This window comes from Mauremys mutica, chromosome 11, assembly GCF_020497125.1.
Source record: "Mauremys mutica isolate MM-2020 ecotype Southern chromosome 11, ASM2049712v1, whole genome shotgun sequence".
In the NCBI taxonomy this organism is placed as follows: domain Eukaryota; kingdom Metazoa; phylum Chordata; order Testudines; family Geoemydidae; genus Mauremys; species Mauremys mutica.
In genome coordinates this window covers 41,218,870-41,240,123 of record NC_059082.1, presented here as the reverse complement: position 1 = coordinate 41,240,123, position 21,254 = coordinate 41,218,870, and the positions used below count along the sequence as shown (strand labels likewise).

The 21,254-nt window shown below is 49.7% G+C and overlaps 1 protein-coding gene across 1 annotated transcript; it reads right to left on the bottom strand.

Moving 5' to 3' along the window:
• Positions 1 to 191: 191 nt before the first annotated feature.
• On the bottom strand, positions 192 to 10,117 carry PPIB (peptidylprolyl isomerase B). Its single transcript, XM_044979760.1, has 5 exons — positions 9,924 to 10,117; positions 8,258 to 8,371; positions 6,689 to 6,782; positions 974 to 1,158; positions 192 to 579 (listed from the first exon to the last, which is right to left on the bottom strand). Exons 1-5 carry the CDS (start codon positions 10,080 to 10,082, stop codon positions 457 to 459), a joined length of 675 nt encoding a protein of 224 aa, XP_044835695.1. The 5' UTR covers positions 10,083 to 10,117; the 3' UTR covers positions 192 to 456.
• Positions 10,118 to 21,254: the final 11,137 nt, after the last annotated feature.

Here is a 21,254-nt window from a genome sequence, read left to right as displayed (position 1 = left end):
CCAGAGGCACCACCCTGCCTTGCCTGAGGTCCCAAGCTCCCTGTTCAAACACCTTAGCCACAGTAGTAAGAAGCCAAAGGCTGGTTGTTGCCCTGCTCAGGAAGAAGCTGTTTCTGCAGGGGCTGTGAGCTGTGCCTTCTCAGAGGCCAGGGGACATTCAGGCCCTACAGGAAGCCCACTCCAGGCAGTGCTATAAAAAACACACTGATCACATTTATTAGTGCATGTGCTTCTTACAAAAGTGATGGACCCACACCCCCTCTGCTGGCCAGACGGAATGTGTTGGGTCACAGGGAACAGGAGGAGAGGCCAGGCAGGAGGTTGGTGGCAGGGTACAGCTGCTGCTCACCCAGAGGGTAGCTAGATCCAAAGGGCCCTGTGGAGCATCACAGCCCCCAGCCCTTCACAGGCCAGCTCTGCCTGCATAGCCCTGCCCTGGTGCTGGGGCAGGATGGTTTACTCTTTGGCAATGGCAAATGGTTTCTCCACCTCGATAGTGCCACAGTCAGCAATGGTGACATCCTTCAAGGGCTTGTCCCGACTGTCCGTCTTGGTGTTCTCCACCTTCCGCACCACATCCTAGGGGACACTCACAGTGAGGACGGGATGTGCCTACGCACAGGGTCCCCTGACAGCCAAAGCTGAGAGGGGTGTTTCCACCCTTTTCCCTTCTCCAGCTGGCAAGCACCGAGTCTAACTCCCAGCTGTTCCCTTGTCTCACCCTCAGGCCTGCTCCAGAAAACATCTATAAGGAGCCTCCTCTCCCAGGACAATACTAGACTCACCTCCTTCAGCCTTTGTTTCCAGGGACACAGCAGCTATGGGGTCTGTCTGGCCCTCTAGCAAAGTCTAACATGCAGTCCAGGCCCCATTCCATCTGGGGCACACAGAGCCACTATGGGTCAGCCATGCCAGGAAGGGTGCTTCCCCCCCCCCCCCCCACACACACACAGGGTGGGGGTTTTCTCCTTACCATCCCTTCCAGGATTTTGCCAAACACAACATGCTTGCCATCCAGCCAGGGGGTCTTGACTGTGGTGATGAAGAACTGGGAGCCGTTGGTGTCCTTGCCAGCATTGGCCATGCTAACCCAGCCAGGTCCATAGTGCTTCAGCTTGAAGTTCTCATCAGGGAAGCGGTCACCATAGATACTCTTGCCTGGCAACGAGAGAAGAGGAGCAGCTTACAGTCATGGGTTCCATGCAGGTCAGCTCCCCCTGCTGGCACCAAAGGAGTATATTAGCACGTCTAGAGAGGCAGCAACCTGCATCAGGGAGAACGGACCCCACATCTACCCCCATCATGCAGGGCTCAGTTCCTTGGTGAGGCTGCTAGGAAGTCCTCCCTCCATCTACAGGAACCAACACACCCTCTGGGAGGGAGGGGAAGTGACAGAGATATGGTCAGGGAGCCCCATGCTGGCAGGCGATGGGTGCACTGAGCTGTGGCTGAGAGCAGTGCTGTGGTGGACAGGAGCATGGGCACTTTCCAAACACACAAGGATGGGTCCCGTTCTATAGACAGCTCCCAGGGCAGGAGCCAGGGAACACCCACCCTCTGCAAGTCACAACAGAGATCTGCAGTAATGAGCTAGTCTCTGCTTGAACAGCAGTGGCTCAGCTTTAGAAATGAACAAGAGGGAAGGGTCCCAGGCAGAAGCCCTCCTAGTTCCTGTGTAAGGATCATTGGCCAGGGCTCCCCCAGGGAGACTGAACTGTTAAGGGCATCTAGTGCCCATCCTTTGCCACGTGCCCACCTGGCTGCTAGTGCAAGGGTCAGAGTACGGAGCCAAGATACATTGCACCAAAGGGCTGCTGCTAGAGCTAGCGAGCGGGAGTGACTAAGTGACCCTTGGTGGAGCTTCTTGTCTGTTCGCTTTGTGTGCCTGACTGAAGTTCATAGTGTGGTCAGTTTGTCTATGGGGGCTGAGTGCTGAGCCTAGCCACCTGCTCGGCCAGGCTGGGAGCTTCTTAACCAGGTTCTCACCTGCCAGCCTTTCATTCCTAATCCCATGAGTAGTCCTGCCCCTTTGTCAAGGGACCATAAAGGAGAACAGGGGGTTAAAAAGCCAGCTCCTAAGCAACCAGAGGAGCTAGCGAACTGCAGAGTTTTGCAAGGGATTTCTGCCAATAAAACCTCCCTCTCCTCCCCCTCCTCCAAAAAAAAAAAGCTGCAAGAGTAAAAACAATGCAGGCAGAAGTCCAGAGTGGGGGCTACCTAGTTTGTGGTTTGAGCATTGGCCTGCGAAACCCAAGGTTGTGAGTTCAATCCTTGAGGGGGCCACTTTAGGAATTGGGGCAAAAATCAGTACTTGGTCCTGCTAGTGAAGGCAGGGGGCTGGACTCAATGACCTTTCAAGGTCCCTTCCAGTTCTAGGAGATAGGTATATCTCCAATTATTATTATATATATTACCTGCCTTGTGGGTAGGTGGCACGTGTGCATTTAGTGCAAGCAGCTCACGGCCCTTAGAGACAGATTATGGGCACTTGAGCCCAAAGTGGCTGAACTGGAGGAGCTAAGGGAGACAGAGAGGTACCCAGAGGACACTTTCTGGGACCCAGGAGAGCAGCCCTATCATCCAGTCTGACAGCCTCTGTGCTGCTGAGGAGGGTGAAAGTCCTGGGGAAGGAGAACATCAAAGTGGAGCAGAGGGAAACGATCCCATGGTTGGGACCCTCCTTCTAAATAATGTCATGTGTTCTCTTGCACTGAGGATGCCCCTCCAGGGGAGGGGATGCAGTTATTAGGAAGAGACAGTAATAGTAATGGGGGATTCAATCATTAGAAACACGAACAGCTGGATTTGTGATAGCCAGGAGAACCGCATGGTGAAGTGCCTGCTGGGTGCAAAGGTTGTAGATCTCTCAAGACATCTAGCTAGATTAATATGCAGCGCTAGGGAGGAGCTAGTGGTCATGGTATATGTAAATACCAGTGACACAGAGAAGGTAGGACAAAGGTTCTGGAGGCCAAATTTAGGCTGGTAGGTACCTCCATGGTAGCATCCTCTGAAATGCTTCCAGTTCCATATGCAGGGCCAGTTAGCCAGGCATAATTGCAGTGTGTCAATGCGGGAATGAGACAATGGTGGAGGGAGGAGGGTTTTAAGTTTTATTAGGAACCGGGGAACCTTTTGGGAAAGGAGGTGGCTACACAGGAAGGATAGGCTCCACCTAGTCCAAAATGGAACAAGACTGTTGGCCAGTAAAATTAAAAAGGTTATAGATGAGTTTAAGTTAAGGACTGGGGGAAAACCAACGGGCACAGAGGCGCACACGGTTCAGGCAAAGATTTCTCTTAGGGGAGGATCTATTAATGGGGATTCTCTATATCCTAATAAAGAGGAGAGGATAGAAGTTGAGAGAATACAGGTGGGAGCTGAAGAGAAAGTCAAAGGAAAAGGAGTCCCATTCAGTTACATCACATGAAGGCAGACAACTAAATACTGACTTATTTTTAATAAGTGCTTGTACACAAGTGCTAGAAGTCTAAATACTAAGATGGGTGAACTTGAGTGCCTAGCATTAAATGAGGCTTTTGATAGTACAGGCATCACAGAAACTTGGTGGAATGATAATCAATGGGACACAGTAATACCAGGGTACAAAATATATAGGAATGACCAAGTAGGTCATGGTGGGGGAGTGGCACTATATGTAAAAGAAAACAGTCAAATATAGTAATCTTAAATGAATGAAATAGCACCATAGAATCTCTGTTGATAGAAATTCCATGCTTGAAGAACAACAACAATATAGTAGAGGGACATACTATCGACCGCCTGACCAGGATGATGATGGGGAATGCGAAAGGCTCAGGGAGATTAGAGGCTACAACAAAAGAAAACTCAATAATAACAGGAGATTTCAACTATCCCCATATTACCTAGGTACACATCCCCTCAGGACAGGATGCAGAAGATAAAATGCTTCTTGGAGCAGCTAGTCCTGGAAGCCACAAGGGGTGAGGCAATTCTTGATTTAGTCCTAAGTGGCACACAGGATCTGGTCCAAGAGGTGAACATAGATGGACCGCTTGGTAATAGCAACCATAATGTAATGAAATTTAACATCCTTGCAAGGGGGGGGGGGGGGGAGAAATATGAAAGAAGCCCACCAAAGTAGCATTTAACTTCAAAAAGGGAAATACATAAATACAAGGAAGCTAGTTAAACAGAAATGAAAAGGAACAGTCATAAGAGTAAAATGCTAACAAGCTGCATGGAAACTTTTAAAATCATCATAAAGGCTCAAATTAAATGTATGCCCCAACTAAAAAACCCAAAAATAGTAAGAGGACCAAAACACACCACTATGGCAAAGCAGAGTAAAAGAGGTGGTTGAGACAAAAAGACATCCTTTAAAAATTGCAAGTCAAATCTGACTCAGGAAAATAGGAAGGAGCATAAAATCTGGCAAGACAAGTATAATTAGGCAGGCCAAAAAAGAATTTGAAGAGCAACTAGCAAAGGTACAACAGAAGCTGGTAGCCTGGCAAACAATCAGTGGGGCCACTGAATGATCAAAGTGCTAAAGAAGCACTCGTGGAAGACAAGACCGTTTTAGAGAAGCTAAATTAATTCTTTGCATTGGCCTTCCCTGCAGAGGATGTGAGGGAGATTCCCAAGCCTGACTGGAGGATAAATAATGTGACACCAATTTTTAAAAAAGGTTCCAGAGGCGAGGCCGGTAAGCCTAACTTCAGTACCAGGCAAATTGGCTGAAACTACAGTAAAGAGTCCTGTGGCACAGTAAAGAACAGAATTATCCAACACATAGATGAACACAATTTGCTGGGGAAGAGTCAACATGGCTTTTGAAAAGGGAAATCGTGCCTCGCCAATCAATTAGAATTCTTTGAGGGGGTCAAATAAACATGTGGACGAGGATGATCCAGTGGACATAGTGTACTCAGACTTTCAAAAAGCCTTTGACAAGGTCCCTCACCAAAGGCTTCTAAGCAAAGTAAGCTGTCATGGGATAAGGGGGAAGGTCCTCTCATGGATCAGTAACTGGCTAAAAGACAGGAAACAAAGGGTAGGAATACATGGTCAGGTTTCACAACGGAGAGAGGTAAACAGTAGGGTCCCCACAGAGATTTGTACTGGGACCAGTGCTGTTCAACATCTGGAAAAAGGGGTAAAACAGTGAGGTGGCAAAATTTGCAGACAATACAAAATTACTCAACTGACTGCAAAGAGTTACAAAGGGATCTCACAAAACTGGGTAACTGGGCAACAAAACGGCAGATGAAATTCAGTGTTGATAAATGCAAAGTAACGCATATTGAAAAACAATCCCTACTAGACATACAAAATGACGGTGTCTAAATTAGCTGTTACCACTCAAGAAAGATCTTGTAGTCATTATGGATGGTTCTCTGAAAACATCTGTTCAATGTGCAGTGACAGTATTAAAAAAAAATAAAGTTAGGAACCATTAGGAAAGGGATAGATAATAAGATCGTAAATACCACTATATAAATCGATGGTAAACCCACACCTGGAATACTGCATGTAGGTCTGGTCACCCCATCTCAGAAAAGATATATTAGCAATGGAGGTGCAGAGAAGGGCAACAAAAATGATGAGGGGGATGGAACAGCTTCCATATGAGGAGAGAGAAAAAGACTGGGACTGTTCAGTTTGGAAAAGAAATGACTAAGGGGGGGAGGATATTATAGAGGTCAATAAAATCACGACTGGTGTGGAGAAAGTGAGTAAGGAAGTGTTATTTACCCCTTCACATAACACAAGAACCAGGGGTCACCTGATGAAATTAATAGGCAGCAGGTTTAAAACGAACAAAAGGAAGGTATTTCTTCACATAACGCAGAGTCACACTGTGGAACTCAATGCCAGGGGATGTTGTGAAAGGCCAAAAGTATAACTGGGTTCAAAAAGAACTAGGTAAGTTTATGCAGGAAAAGTCCATCAATGGCTATTAGCCAAGATCAAGAATACAGCTCCATGCTTGGGTTTCCCTAAGCCTCAGACTGCCAGATGCTGGGACTGGATGACTGGGGATGGATCCGTCAATAATTACTTTGTTCTGCGAGTGCCCATCCTAAGCTGGAGCTCTGCTCACACCAGCTGATGGGAGATGCTTCAGCTCAGGCCTGGCTGCTCACTGGGACACCCTTCTTCACAGAACAGCCAGGAGCCCCCTACCAAAGGTGAGGCCTGGTAGGGCGGTGTCTGAGCAAGAGTCTGAGTGCTGGGGAATGGCAGGACTCAGGAGAACCCCTCCATAGGCGCTGACTTCCCCTCTGCCCAGTGGGTGCCCAACCCCCATTCCATCCCTTCCCCAAAGTCCCCACCCCACCCTGCTGTTTCCCACCCCACCCCAGCCCTGCCCCTACCCTGCCTCTTCTCCACCTCCTCCCCTGAGCGTGTCATGTCCCTGCCCCTCCCCAAAAGTCTGTTAGGCAGTGGGGGGTGGGAAGCGCTGGGAGGGAGGGGGAGGAGCAGGGACACAGTGCATGGAGGGGGAGGAGGTGAGGAGGGGGCAGCTTGGCTGCCGGTGGGTGCAGAGCACCCATGGAGTCAGCACCTATGCCTCTAACTCCAGAGCAGCTCTGCAGAGCCCTGGGCAAGTGCAGCAGATTCACAGCCGGAGGGAGTCCATGAGTAAGGCTCATGGCCTGGAGCACAAGACAGTGGCAGGGTGGCACAAGCCCAGCATTACCTCCGGTGCCATCTCCGCGGGTGAAATCTCCTCCCTGGATCATGAAGTCCTTGATCACACGGTGGAACTTGCTGCCCTTGAACCCAAACCCTTTCTGGAACAGAGGAGAGTGAACGTGAGGCCAGGGGAGGAGCAAGTGCCTGGGCAATAGCTAAGGGATTGCTCCACTCCGCCCCATCACTGCTTCATTGCCTGCCCATCTCCCCAGACAGGGCAGGTTGAGCTGGTGGGGGAAGCCAGATCTTCCTCCTGGTTGCAGTCTCAGGCTGCAGTCTAGATTGTTCATTTATGTCCCTGGGCCTCATGGTTGGGAAGAAACCCTTTCAAACGTGACTGATACTGCAGCACTGCATGCCTGAACCTGAAGCCAGGGTTGAGGGGGAGTCCAGGAACAGCTCAATGGGAGCAGGCTGAGCAGTGATTACCAGGAGAGTAGCAAATTCAGTGCTAAGGTAGGCAATTGGGAAAGGACAGGAGCTGGTTGGGTGAAGGGGAAGAGATGGGAACCTGGGGCAATTTCGCATCTTCTCCAATGCATCCCAACTCAGGGTCCCAAGAGCTTTAGCCCTCAGCAAGCCCAGAGGGTAGTGGGACTTGTCTCCAGTCCCAGTGCAAGGCAGAGCTGAGAAGAGTTTAGTACTGCTAGGGGCTGTGATTTTTAGAAGGGTCAAAAGGAATTAGACACCCAACACCCACTGAAAGGCCCCAACCCAGTGCTCACCACGGTGGGTGAGTGAGTGATTGGAGCCAAGGGCTCTGCTGGAGAACACTTCCTGGCCCTCAGCAGCAGGGGGTGAACAAGAATCAGGGCTCCAAGTGCTGGGAGCCAGTGAGGGATCTGTTTTCTCCGCAGTGGGCAGCTGTGCACCGACCCCTCCACCTTACCCATGGAAGAAGGGGTGTAGCAAACAGCCTTCTGCATCGCACTTAGAAATCTCAGTCTTGGGCCCCAGGCTTCAGCCTTTTGATAGCCAGTTATATTAAAAAAAAAAGGGGACATGCCACACTGCCATTCCCTTGGGGTTTGGTTCACAGGCAGCCCAGCAGCAGGAGATTGGGAAGTATCTTGGTGCCTCCCCCAGGCTAGACCATGCTCCCCCAACTCACTCCCCCCCCCAGCAGATCTAGAAGGGGGTGGGTATCAAAAGTGGGGGTGCCAGGATGCTGAGCACCGCTGCTAGACCTTTTACAGGTCTTTGAGGCAACACCCCCCTCACATGTATTGAGGATAAACCTGAGCATAATTCTCAGGATCAGCCTGCAAAGGACAACTACCCTCTGAGCCAGCGTCTAGACAGTTGGCACCCCACATCAAGGAGAAATGGAAGGTCTGCTCAACCAGTGACCATATCCAGCCTGTAATTAATATGGATGCTGACAACAAGCACACCTCCTGTGCTGCTGGAACAAGCCCCCTACTGCTCCCCAGCCCAGCACCTGACTTTCTCCCTGCTTCTGGAGGTGGTGGGTGAGAGTACACACACCAGGGCCAACACCAACTTATGCACACTGCAACTCCGGGTGAGTTGGAAAATTGGAGTGAGGGGCATTGCCCAGGGGTCCATTCACCTCTCCTGTGGCCAAGGCAACAAAGTTCTCCACAGTCTTTGGGACTGTCTTCCCAAAAAGGCCAAACACGATCCGGCCAACATCTTCGTCCCCGATCCGCAGATCAAAATACACCTGTGGTACAAGGGAGGCAGCATTAGCCAGGGATTCCTGTTTCTCCTGCCACGGCGTGGCACTTGGAATACCAAATGGAGCCAGTCAGATGACACCTCCTCACCTGCCAGGCCCAGGCACTGAGCCTATCTGGCTGGCTGGGTTACAGCAGCTCCTGCACATGGGATCCAGCTGCAAGTCAGCCCCTGAGCTGTAAATCATCCCAACTCCGAGAAGCAGCATAAGGGGCAGAGAATTAAGCTCAATATCGGGAGGGGTTAGAAAGCTCAGAGCTCTTTAGTGCTCATTTGGCTGCACCGTACAGACCTCTTTAAAAAAGCAGGCTATTAGCCCTTTCCATGTAGAGCACAAGTAACCCCATCAGACCACACTATCTGCCCTTTCGGGCAGGGCCTCTCTCCTTTACTCTAGGGCTATATTCAGAGCCACACACCTTTCTATTAGAGAGACTTTTCTATTAGAGATTCCTGCCTAGGGAATCTTGGCTATCACGTTCCCCCACCCCAGGCCTGGCACTGAGGCAGTGAGATGGCAGCAGGCTGAATGGGCTCAGAGAGAATTGCCACCAGAGTTTTCGCCATCAGAGCCTTCACTTTTGGGGTTCCCACTCCCAGAACAGCGCTGCCCTCAGCTCACAGGCTGGCCTGCCCCTTCCCCGCAGCCCCACACCTGTCCGCGGGGGAGTGCGGTAGATCCCAGACTCCAGCGGTTTAAAGGAACCCTGTCATCCCACCCTGCCCTCCGGCAGACCTCCCCGCTGATGCCATCTGTGCCTGGAGCGTGTCACTCCGCCCGGGTTGGGACAGGCGATCCCCTCCGCCGGGATTAACCGAGACACTAACAAAGGCCGGCGGCACCGCCATCTTCAGCTCCCCCACCCTTGGCGCCCGCCGCCCCTGCTGGCTCCCCAGGGGAGCCGCGACCGCGCGATCCCGGCTGGGAAGGACGGACGGACCCCTCGGCTCAGGGGCGGGCACCCATCTGAGCCTTCCCCAGGGAGCCAGCGGCCCGCGGCCCTTCCCTGCTCCGACCCACCCCCGCACGGCTAGCCCCGGCCTCGGGACCCACGAACCCCCGGGGGCCGGCCGGCAGCGGGCATCGCGTGCCGCTCTAGGGGAGCCGAGTCCAGCCTGCCCCGGCTGGGGAGCGAAGCTCGGGGCCAGGAGGGGTAGGGTCTCGGGGGCGGGTGGGTCGGAGACCCGGGCGAGGAGGAAGATCTGGGCGGGGTAGGGCGGGCCCGGGGCCCTGGCGGGGGGAGAACAGGGTGGGGTAAGGGCGGGACCCGGGGGGGTGAGGAGATGCGGGCGGGGTAGGGGAGGCCCGGCGGGGGGGATGAGGAGATCCGGGCGGGGTAGGGGAGGCCCGGCGGGGGGGAGGGGCGGGGGATGAGGAGAGCCGGGCGGGGTAGGGGAGGCCCGGCGGGGGGGAGGGGGGATAAGGAAAGCCGGGCGGGGAGGGGGAGGCCTGGCCGGGGGAGATGAAGAGATCCGGGCGGGGTAGAGGAGGCCGGGCGGGGGATACGGGTAGAGTAACGGGGGTGGGGGTGGCCCACCTTGGCGGTGACCTTGGGCCCCTTCTTGCGCTCCTCGGCCCGCGAGGCGGCCGGTAGCAGCAGCACCAGCAGCGACCCGCCCAACAGCGCCGCGGCCACCAGCAGCTTCATCCTCCTGCGCTCGCAGCCCGGCCACAGCGCCCGCCGCGCCGCCAGCATCCGGGACCCGCAAGCGCCGCACCACCAGCCCCGCCCAGCCGCAGCCCTGCGCCGCCCGGCCCGAGGCGGATACGCCTCCGCTTCCCCGCCCTGGCAGTGGTACGGCCCGAATCGCTGCCCCGCCTATAGGCGCCGGGCGGAAGGAAGCGAGCGATCCCGAAGGGGAGGCGACGCTCCCCCCCCAGCGAGCCAGGATCGCGCGTTCCATCCCGGACAGAGGGGGGTCAGGAACCGGCCCCAGAGCCTGCCACGTTTCCAGTTTCTCATTGGGCCACATCTTAGCCAACGGGAAGCGGGCACGGAAGGACGGGGCGCGGCGGCGCGCGCCGATTGGGCCAAGTGTCAGCCACGAGGGATGCGTGGTGCGCTGGGTGCGGGGACTCCCGCTCCCGGGTTAGGCTGCGGGCAGCCGACCAATGACTGTGTGTCCCGTGTGACCGGAACGGCCCCTTCTCTAATCCCAGGCCCGGCCGGCCTCACGCCTTTGGCAGAAGTGGGGGATTTGTCCCATTTGTTCTTGCCGGCTCGGTCGGGGGCCAGGGCAAATGCCCACTTTTGTCAATAGTGCGGGGTGGAGGAACGGACGGGGGCGTGGGGAAGAGACAGGGCCAGACTCACGCGGGTGGGGGAGGCAGGACCCTGGCAAGCAGCCTGGGGTAGAGAGGAGGACTTGGGCTGCTAGCCCCACATGGTGTCTTGTTTTCCCTTTGTGAAATATGGTCACCCTACAAACCAGATCCTGACCTATGGAGAGCAGGGGGCTCTCAGCCATCTGCCGAGGCTCCTCGGCTCTCTGCAAGGAGACAGATGAATATTCCCTCCCCACCCCCCACTAAAACAGCCACCGTCTTATAATAAAAAGCAAAGATGGGCCCTTTTGAGCTGCTCGGGGCCCTAAACATAAGAAGGGCTCTACTGGGTCAGACCAAAGGTCCATCTAGCCCAGTAGCCTGTCTTCCAACAGTGGCCAATGCCAGGGCCCCCAGAGGAAAAGAACAGAACAAGTAATCATCAAATGATCTGTCCCCCATTGGCAATTCCCAGCTTCTGGAAAACAGGCTAGGGCCACCATCCCTGCCCATCCTGGCCTCTCCTCCATGGAATTACCTAGTTTTTTTTTTTTTTGAACCCTGTTAATTAGTTTGCTTATGCCTAGCACTGGCTCTGGCCTTGAGTGTCCAGGGCTGAGTTACTCCTACAGCACACAAGGGGAAGCAGGGGACAGTAATCCAGTGGGGGAACTACAGCTTAGTGGCATGTATTCACTCACTGTAGTAGGGATGCATTCAAGACCCAGCTACAGCTAGTTAGAGCAGAGACAACGAGGAGCCTGGTGGCATCTTAAAGACTAACCAATTTATTCGGGCATAAGCTTTCATGAGTAAAAAAACCCCACTTCTTCAGATGCATGGAGTGAAAATTACAGGTGCAGGCATAAATATACTGACACATGAAGAGAAGGGAGTTTCCTTACAAGTGAAGTACCAGAGTTGACAAGACCAATTCAAGCAGGGTGGATGTGATCCACTCCCAATAATTGATGAATGTCAATAACCAAGAGAGGCAAAATTGCTTTTGCAGTGAGCTAGCCACTCCCAGTCCCCATTCAAGCCCAAATTAATGGTGTTAAGTTTGCAAATGAATTGTTGCTCCACAGTTTCTCTTTGAAGTCTGTTTTTAAAGTTTTGTTTGAAGGATGACTACTTTTAAATCTGGTATTGGATGTCCAGGGAGATTGACGACTCCTTGTTTTTGTGTATACAGACTAACACAGCTACCGCTCTGATACTTAGAACAGAGAATCACTCCTGGAGCCCAGCACTCTAAACCCAGCCTTTCCCCTACTTGGGTGTACTACCACGCTCCAGGGGGGACACTGCCAGAGCTGCATAGGTGGGTGGAATCTCAGCTCAGCAGATACTTCCCCATATTCATAAAGGCCTTGTCTAAAGTAGGATTTAAGGTGTGATGGTCTCTCATGTTAGCAGAAAAGACCTAAGCATTTTTGGAATCAAGCATCACATACTGTTTAGGCAATGGCTCCAGTCTCTCTATCACCTATAGTAAAACACTAGTACAGTAAGCATGCCTGGGCCTTCAGCTTTTCCTTTGTTCGGGTGCCTTCAGCTGTAAGTACGACTGGAATGCAGGAAGACAGCACTGGAAGTAGCCTTATATGTATCTAGAGGAGAAAACCCAAAGCAACATGTTTAGTTTTCCCTGACAACATAGAATCCAAAAATGTTAAAAAATATAAAAGCAGGAAAGCACTTGTATACAGAGGTCCCTATGGCCCAGTTAGAAGGGGCTCAGAATAACTTGTGCCTTTGCAATGGAATAACCTCTAAACTACCGTAACCTCAGCAGCAGGAAGCCCAAGATCTGCCTCCGTCTTGAGGCACCAACAAAAGACTATAACAGCGTTTAAAAGAGAACTGGATAAATTCATGGTGGTTAAGTCCATTAATGGTTATTAGTCAGGATGGGTAAGGAATGGTGTCCCTAGCCTCTGTTTGTCAGAGGATGGAGATGGATGGCAGGAGAGAGGGCGGCTAACAGGGGAGTTTGAGTGGGAGTTCCCATTGGAGGAGCCAGGTATTTTGTGTTTGCGTCTGTCTTTGGGGTGCTTGTGTCTCTCTCTGTCGGGGCAGACTGCTGAGCCCCGATTAGGGGGCGGAGCTAGGCGGAGGAGGGGGCCTATAAAAGCGGCCGCCCAGCCAGGCAGCGGCACAGCTGATCGCAGCGGCCCAGGAGCCGGCCAACAGGGCGGCTAACAAACAGGGGAGTTTGAGTGGGAGTTTACAGGGGGAGGTGGAAGGGGGCAGCGCCGTGTCCCCCGTGGTCCCCAGGTAAGAACGCCGAGCGAGGCTGAGACAGCAGCAGCCATGAGCCAAACTGTGGAGGATACACCGAGGATGAGAGCATGCAGCAGCTGCGGTATGTACATGGTTCTAGCTGGGGACCCAGAACAGTACTATATATGCATGAAGTGTCGCCTAATAGAGCTGCTGGAGGAAAAGATCCAAGGCCTAGAGCTGCAGGTAGAAACCCTGGTAGAGCATAGAAGGGGATTCGAGCAGCTGATGGAGCAATGGCAAGCAGTGACCGAAGGGGAATGCCCACAGGTACAGGGGGAAGCAGGGGCTAAGGCCAGTGAGGGGGGACTGCCGGATGAGGAAGATGGGCGGTGGAAGCATGTGACTGTGAGAAGCAGGCCGAGAAAAAGGAGATCCAGTCAGGGAGAAATAGAGCTAAGGAACAGGTTTGAAGGTCTGGAGAATGAGGAAGGGGTAAAGCAGGTGGTAGCTGACGGTGGGAGGCCAAGGAAAAAGAGAAGAGCGGCTAGTCCGATAGAAAGAGGGGAGGAGTCCATGGAGGCAGCACCAAGTGTGGGCCAAGGGAGGATACAGGATGGCTTAACGGGAACCACAAGGAATGATAGGAATGAAAGGAGCTTGCAACCAGGGGGGACCGAGGATAGGTTAGAGGACCGCACTGTCCCCAGGCAAAGGCAGGTCTACGTGATTGGGGATTCCATACTGAGAAGGTTGGACAGGCCTGTGACCAGGGCCGATCCAGAGAACAGAAGGGTGTGCTGTCTACCGGGCGCTAAAATACGGGATGTGGACCTGAGGTTGAAAAGGATCCTAAGAGGAGCAGGTAAGAACCCTTTGATCATCCTTCATGTAGGAACGAATGACACGGCTAGATTCTCGCTAGAGAGGATCAAGGGAGACTATGCCAGGTTGGGTAAGACGCTCAAGGAAATTGAGGCTCAGGTGATCTTCAGTGGGATCCTACCTGTCCCTAGGGAAGGGCGCCAAAGGGGTGACAGGATCGTGACGATTAATAGTTGGCTGAGGGAGTGGTGTTACAAGGAGGGCTTTGGGATGTATGGGCACTGGGAGGCTTTTGGGGACAGACAACTGTTCTCACGGGATGGGCTCCACCTAAGTAGGGAAGGAAGTAGACTTCTAGGAGGGAGGCTGGCTCATCTGATTAAAAGAGCTTTAAACTAGACACTGGGGGGAGATGGTTGGGAGAGGTCCAGGTGCTCTCCACGCCAAATTTATACATTGGGAGTGAGAACAACAGGATAACAACAGATATAGCCAGAGGGGGACGGTTAGGTGTAAGGAAGAGGGGGGGGACGGATACTAGATCGACAGGTCATACTGGTAGTACTGTGTCCCTACCAAGTTGGGTGAAAAGGGTGAGAGGAGCCAAACAGCAAAAATTAGGATGTTTGTTCACCAATGCGAGAAGCTTAGGTAACAAAATGGAGGAACTGGAGCTCCTGGTCCGGGAATGGAAACCGGATATCGTAGGAATAACCGAAACATGGTGGAACGGTAGCCATGACTGGAGTACAGGTATGGAAGGGTATGTGCTGTTTAGGAAAGACCGATGCAAAGGTAAAGGTGGGGGAGTAGCATTGTATATCAATAATGAGGTGAAATGTAACGAAATAACTAGCAATGCAATGGATAATATGGAGTCTGTTTGGGCAATGGTCACATTGGGGAAGAAAACTACTAGAGCCTCCCCTGGGATAGTGATTGGGGTGTGCTATAGACCACCGGGATCTAGCCTGGATATGGATAGAGAGCTCTTTAATGTTTTTAAGGAGGTAAATACTAATAGGAACTGTTTGATCATGGGGGATTTTAACTTCCCGGATATAGATTGGGAAACAAATGCTAGTAATAATAATAGGGCTCAGCTTTTCCTAGACGTGATAGCTGATGAATTCCTTCATCAAGTAGTTGCTGAACCGACGAGGGGGGATGCCATTTTAGATCTGATTTTGGTGAGTAACGAGGACCTTGTTGAGGAAATAGTTGTAGGGGACAACCTTGGCTCGAGTGATCATGAGCTAATTTGTTTCAAAATAAATGGGAGGATAATCAAAATTGCATCTGAGACTAAGGTATACAATTTCAAAAGGGCTAACTTTACTAAATTAAGGCGACTAGTTAGGGAAGTGGATTGGACTAACATATTTATGGATCTAAAGGCAGATGACGCCTGGGGTTACTACTTCAGGTTGAAGTTGCAGGAGTTGTCAGAGGCATGCATCCCGAGAAAGGGAAAACGGCTCGTAGGTAGCAGTTTTAGACCGAGCTGGATGAGCAAGCGTCTTAGAGGGGTGATTAAGAAAAAACAGAAAGCGTACAAGGAGTGGAAAATGGAAGGGATCAGCAAAGAAACCTACCTTATTGAGGTCAGAGGGTGTAGGGAAGCAGTGAGAAAGGCAAAGAGCCGGGTGGAGATGGACCTAGCGAAGGGGATTAAAACCAATAGCAAAAGGTTTTTTAGCCATATAAATAGGAAGAAAACCAAGAAGGAAGAAGTGGGACCGCTTAAAACTTTAAACGAAGTGGAGATTAGGGATTATCTTGGAATGGCACAATATCTGAACGAATATTTTGTCTCGGTCTTTAATGAGGCTAATGAAGGGCTAAGGAATAGTGATAGAGGGACTGATGGGAATGAAGATATGGGGGTAGACATTACGGTATCTGAGGTAGAAGCCAAACTTGAACAGCTAAACGGAAGTAAATCGGGGGGCCCGGATAATCTTCATCCTAGAATATTAAGGGAATTAGCGAGTGAAATTGCAAGCCCGTTAGCGATGATTTTTAATAAATCTCTAAACTCGGGGGTTGTACCGTTTGACTGGAGATTAGCTAATATAGTTCCTATATTCAAGAAGGGGAAAAAAAGTGACCCGGGTAAGTACAGGCCTGTTAGTTTAACATCTGTAGTATGCAAAGTCATGGAAAATTTTTTAAAGGAGAGAGTGGTTACGGAGCATGAGGCCGATGGCAACTGGGACAAATTACAGCATGGATTTACGAAAGGTAGATCGTGTCAAACCAACCTGATCTCCTTCTTTGAGAAAGTAACAGATTTTTTAGACAAGGGAAATGCGGTGGATCTAATACATCTTGATTTCAGTAAGGCGTTTGATACGGTACCGCATGAGGAATTACTGGTTAAATTGGAAAAGATGGGGATCGAAATGAAAATCCAGAGGTGGATAAGGAGCTGGTTAAAGGGGAGACTGCAGAGGGTCGTATTGAAGGGGGAACTGTCGGGTTGGAGGGGGGTTACCAGTGGAGTTCCTCAAGGTTCGGTTTTGGGTCCGATTTTATTCAATCTATTTATCGCTGACCTGGGAACCAAGAGTAGGAGTGGGCTGATAAAGTTTGCGGATGACACCAAGTTGGGAGGTATTGCAAATTCGGAAAAGGATTGGGATATCCTCCAGGGAGATTTGGATGACCTTGTAAACTGGAGTATTAGTAACAGGATGAAATTCAATAGTGAGAAGTGTAAGGTTATGCATTTAGGGATGACTAACAAGAACTTTAGTTATAAGCTGGGGACGCACCAGTTGGAAGTAATGGAGGAGGAGAAAGACCTAGGAGTCCTGGTTGATCGTAGGATGACGATGAGTAGGCAATGTGATGTGGCCGTTAAAAAAGCTAATGCAGTCTTGGGATGCATTAGGCGAGGTATTTCTAGTAGGGATAAGGAGGTGCTAGTCCCGTTATATAAGGCGTTGGTAAGACCTCATTTGGAGTATTGTGTGCAGTTTTGGTCTCCCATGTTTAAGAAGGATGAATTCAAACTGGAACGGGTACAAAGAAGGGCCACTAGAATGATCCGAGGAATGGAAAGCCTGTCGTATGAAAGGAGACTTGAGGAGCTCGGTTTGTTTTCCTTAACCAAAAGAAGGATAAGAGGAGATATGATTGCACTCTTTAAATATATCAGAGGGATAAATACCAGGGAAGGAGAGGAATTATTTCAGCTCAGTGCTAATGTGGACACGAGGACAAACGGATATAAATTGTCAGTCAGGAAATTTAGGCTTGAAATTAGACGAAGGTTTCTAACCATCAGAGGAGTGCAATTCTGGAACAGCCTACCAAAGGAAACAGTGGGGGCGAAGGACCTCCATGACTTTAAGATTAAGCTAGATAAGTTTATGGAGGAGATGGTATGATAGGATAACAGGCTTAGTCAATAGGTCAATTAAGTGCCACACTGGTAATTAGTACAATGGGTCAATGATAGGATATGGTTAGCCTTTTTCCAGAGGGTATGGCTGGAGAGTCTTGCCCGCATGCTTGGGGTTCAGCTGACCGCCATATTTGGGGTCGGGAAGGAATTTTCCTCCAGGGTAGATTGGCAGTGGCCCTGGAGGTTTTTCGCCTTCCTCCGAAGCATGGGGTAGGGGTCACTTGCTTAAGGAGTGGGTGGATCGGCTTATGTGGCCTGCATCTTGCAGGAGGTCAGACTAGATGATCATAATGGTCCCTTCTGATCTTGAATTCTATGATTCTATGATTGCCTGTTAGGTTCACTCCCTCTGGGGCACCTGGCACTGGCCATTGTCGGTAGACAGGATACTGGGCTAGATGGACCTTTGGTCTGACCCGGTACGGCCGTTCTTAACAGTTGAACCACTAGGCCAGCTAAGCAGCATGCTCAGATCCTGTCATCAGTCCACCTATCCCAAGTGTCCTGTGAGAGTGTGATGGTCTTTACGGGCCCTACGTAACTCTCATGAAGGAGGCAACAGTGATCAGGGAAAAGGAGAGTTTGCTATTCAGATAGCTTTGAACACGATGATGGGATGCTAATGGTAATAGGGTGGTCTGCCAACTACTAGATATTTTTGCCTGGACTAAAAAGTTTTCATGCTATTTTGCAAAGCTGTGTATTACATTTACATTTTTCAGATGAACACCTCCTCTAGAGAGGAGTGAGACTGGTAGGTATTTGGTCCAATGGTATTTGTCTGTTTGGGGTAAGCATCCTCCCTTGTTGCTACTGCTCAACAGTGCATACAAGCTATGCACTACAGGAGCAGCTGCCTCCATTTGCCTGGCATTTCAAATGGGCAGGTTGGCCCATATAAGATCCTGAATGCATAAATCAAACTTTATAAAAGACTAAGAAGTGGGAACAGACAGTAAAGGTAAGACATTTTATTTTACATACAAAAAGGGTGCAAATGCGAGCCCTGCCCCCCAAAAGGGGAAGGGGAGTAATTAAAGATCACATTTGTTGTGTTTCTCCTAATGCCCCAGTAATGGACAAATCAGAAAGAGAAACCAACAGTAAGCAGGACCCATTTTCTTGATGGAAAGGAGCTCCCCCTGGAGGGGTCTTCCCCATGGTATAAGCCCTTATCCTGGTTGAACCATTTCAAACACATTTTAAATTGACATTCATGTTAAAAAATACTACAAGTTCCATGTTCACAGCTGAGCTTTGAGACCAGTGCCTGAAATATGAATAAAACATTGCATTACATATTTAAAACAAAAGATAAAAAACTCAAGGCATTTTAAACAAGAATCAGACATTCACACAATATTTAAAAAATGATTTCCACAGCTGATTTTCATGTATTTTACAGTAAAAAAAAGTTGCAATTAACATCCCCTCAAAAGTACAAAGGGCTAAATTAAAGAAATAGACAAAATAAATTATAGCTTGTAAAGTTTCCAGTGGGAATTAATCACTTGACAGTATTTTTTATTTGGGGGTTTGTGGTTTATAATGTATTTGGTAAAATCTACATGTTCCCAGAGGATACTCTTCTCTCTGTCTGATAATTACAAATAAGACTTTATCAGTACCAGCTTGCTGTTCTAATTGGGAAGAGAGAACTTGTCACTTGTTTTCTTCCAAGAACACTTGGAAAAATCAAGGTTCTCAGAGTTGCTTGAACTGTGCAGCTAGAGCGATACAGATGGGAAACGAGCATCTACTGTGAAGATCATTTTCCTGAGACACTCCCAAAAGGATTAGACATGTCTTTTAAAGCCTTTTCCTGCCTGTATTCCTCCTGGCTTGGCTTGCACCTGTGATTTGGGCAAGGCAAAGACAACACAGAGAACTGTCCCTGTTCTGGGTGGTTTCTCCCTACTCTGGGGGATCAGAACTTGGCCCTTGTTTCAATTGGTATGAATTCAGTGAGGCCCCAAGGCTCTGATCTCTTGCCCTGGAAATACTTGTGATGTACTAAAGAGCATGTTGGGACTGCCCCAGAAAGGTGGGGAGAGGAGTGAGAAAAGAAAAAAAAATCTTAGTCAGAGAGTCTGAAGTTTCTTTAAAATATGAAGTTTGGTCAATCAAACTAGAAACCCACAGAGAAGTGTTCACTATTATTTCAGACTCTGAAGCCCAGCTTTACACACATCTTTACACAAATACTGGAGTGGGGTTCCTTTTGGATGTGGGGAATACATTTTTCATGTTCTCTATTCAGATAGATCTGAATCAGTATCTATCACCTATTATTGTACAACTATTAAGCCTGAGAAACAAATTCTGCTGCAGTCAGTTACCTGGAAATGTAACTGAAAACACCCAACACTTTAAAACCACATAGTCACTCAAGTACAGTAAGAGTCCTAGGGCACGGTACCGCCAAACACTGTGCAAATTGCAAGCACCCTGCAGAGGGGAATGCTCACCTAGAAGTTGGTAACTGAAACTTCACTTACAAACCAACCCTTGACAAAGAGATGGAGCTGGCAGCTGTCACCAGCATTCAAGGCCTGCAAGCAGGTCAGAAAGACTTTCCCTGGAACCTCAGTGGTATTGTAGAAAAGCAAAGTTTCCCCATTTATAGTGCCTTTAGCACTCTCTCTCTCTCTCTCACACTCATACATGCTGGTTTGCAGGGGAGCACAGGATGGCAGCTATGGCTGTATGGACACCGTTCTTGGACATTCAGCTCCTCCTGGGGGTTTAAACAGCACTCCCTCCAAAACACAATCTGAAATAACAAGCACTACCAAGGGAGGGCTCAGCTCAGCTAAGTCTCCAGCTTGCTCTCTATTTACAGATGCCATGCAACAAGCTCAGGGACCCAGGCATGTTACTCATGTCAGAATCCTGGGTCAAAATGGAATACTATGAAGTTACTGCTTGCTAATTGGTTACTGGAAACAATCAAACCACAAAAGAGGAGATGGCCTCATATAGATGTTTTAAAGGGCCAGGAGAAGGCCATTTTGAGGTTTCTTTTCCTTCTCAAAGAGCACGAGTGTTCCTGGGAGCAGTGGTTCTGGAAACTATCAGATACAGTTCATGCTAAAAGAGTGATTATTTTAAAGGCTGTGATCAAGTAGGAGTGAGGTTTCCAGCTAAACAGCCCCTGGCATTAAGCAGTTACTAACACTGAGAATCATCACGGACAGAATGCTATATGTGCTTTTTCTGTCTAAGTATATTGAAAGCTACTTTTAGAAGATGCTTCTTTTGGCTAATAAGGAGCAGCTGCTTGAATGCATTTTTTCCAACTGTACTGAGAATAAATAAGCAATTGCTATTTGCATGCTGGAAACCTCTTGATCATGGCAGTTCAGCAGATTAGTTGATTCATTTCAACTACCCAAGCATTGCTTACTAGATATCTGGTTCACAAGCACCTGTCCTCCACTTTACACACAACAGAGCAGCTAAATTATGGACAATGAGGAAGACAATGCTCAACATGAGTGCAAGTTATTTCCACCATCCCTCGTGAGCTGGGGTTTCACAATGTTGCACACAACCTGCTGATGTTATGTTCTGCTTAGATTCTGATGTGGACTGAGCATAACTCCACAGTTCAGCTAAAGCAAGAGCTGCTGCTGAATTTTCAGTTGATGTAGTGGCACAGCCTTTCTGTAGTGTACTGGCCAGGAGGCAGGAGTAGGTCATGCCCTTGCAATTTGGGGAAGACACATTTGATGTTTTGCCACACTGTAGTTGACATACAAAAGGACTACTGATTATGCTGCACGTGGTTAGCACATTTCTGATTAGGTCACATCCATTTGTGTCCAAACAATAGATCCCAAAGTCACCAGTGATGGTGCCTGCTTTCTTTTATCAGGGAAGTGGGACAGGGGGAAGTGTGCAGAGAAGAGGGTTAGTTCCAGCATTCCTTAACCAAGCTATATAAGGCTGGACTGTTCATGGCTTTAAAGAAAGAAAAAGCATTTCAAAAGCTCCCACACTGTACATGGTCCCCTCAAAGAGGGTTTCAGAGCTTCTTTAATACACGATGGAAGGGTTACCAAGAGAGCTGAGACTGAAACAAAGAAAACATCCATAAGTGTTCTCAGGAAGGGGTAATAATTACATCTATACATGGAG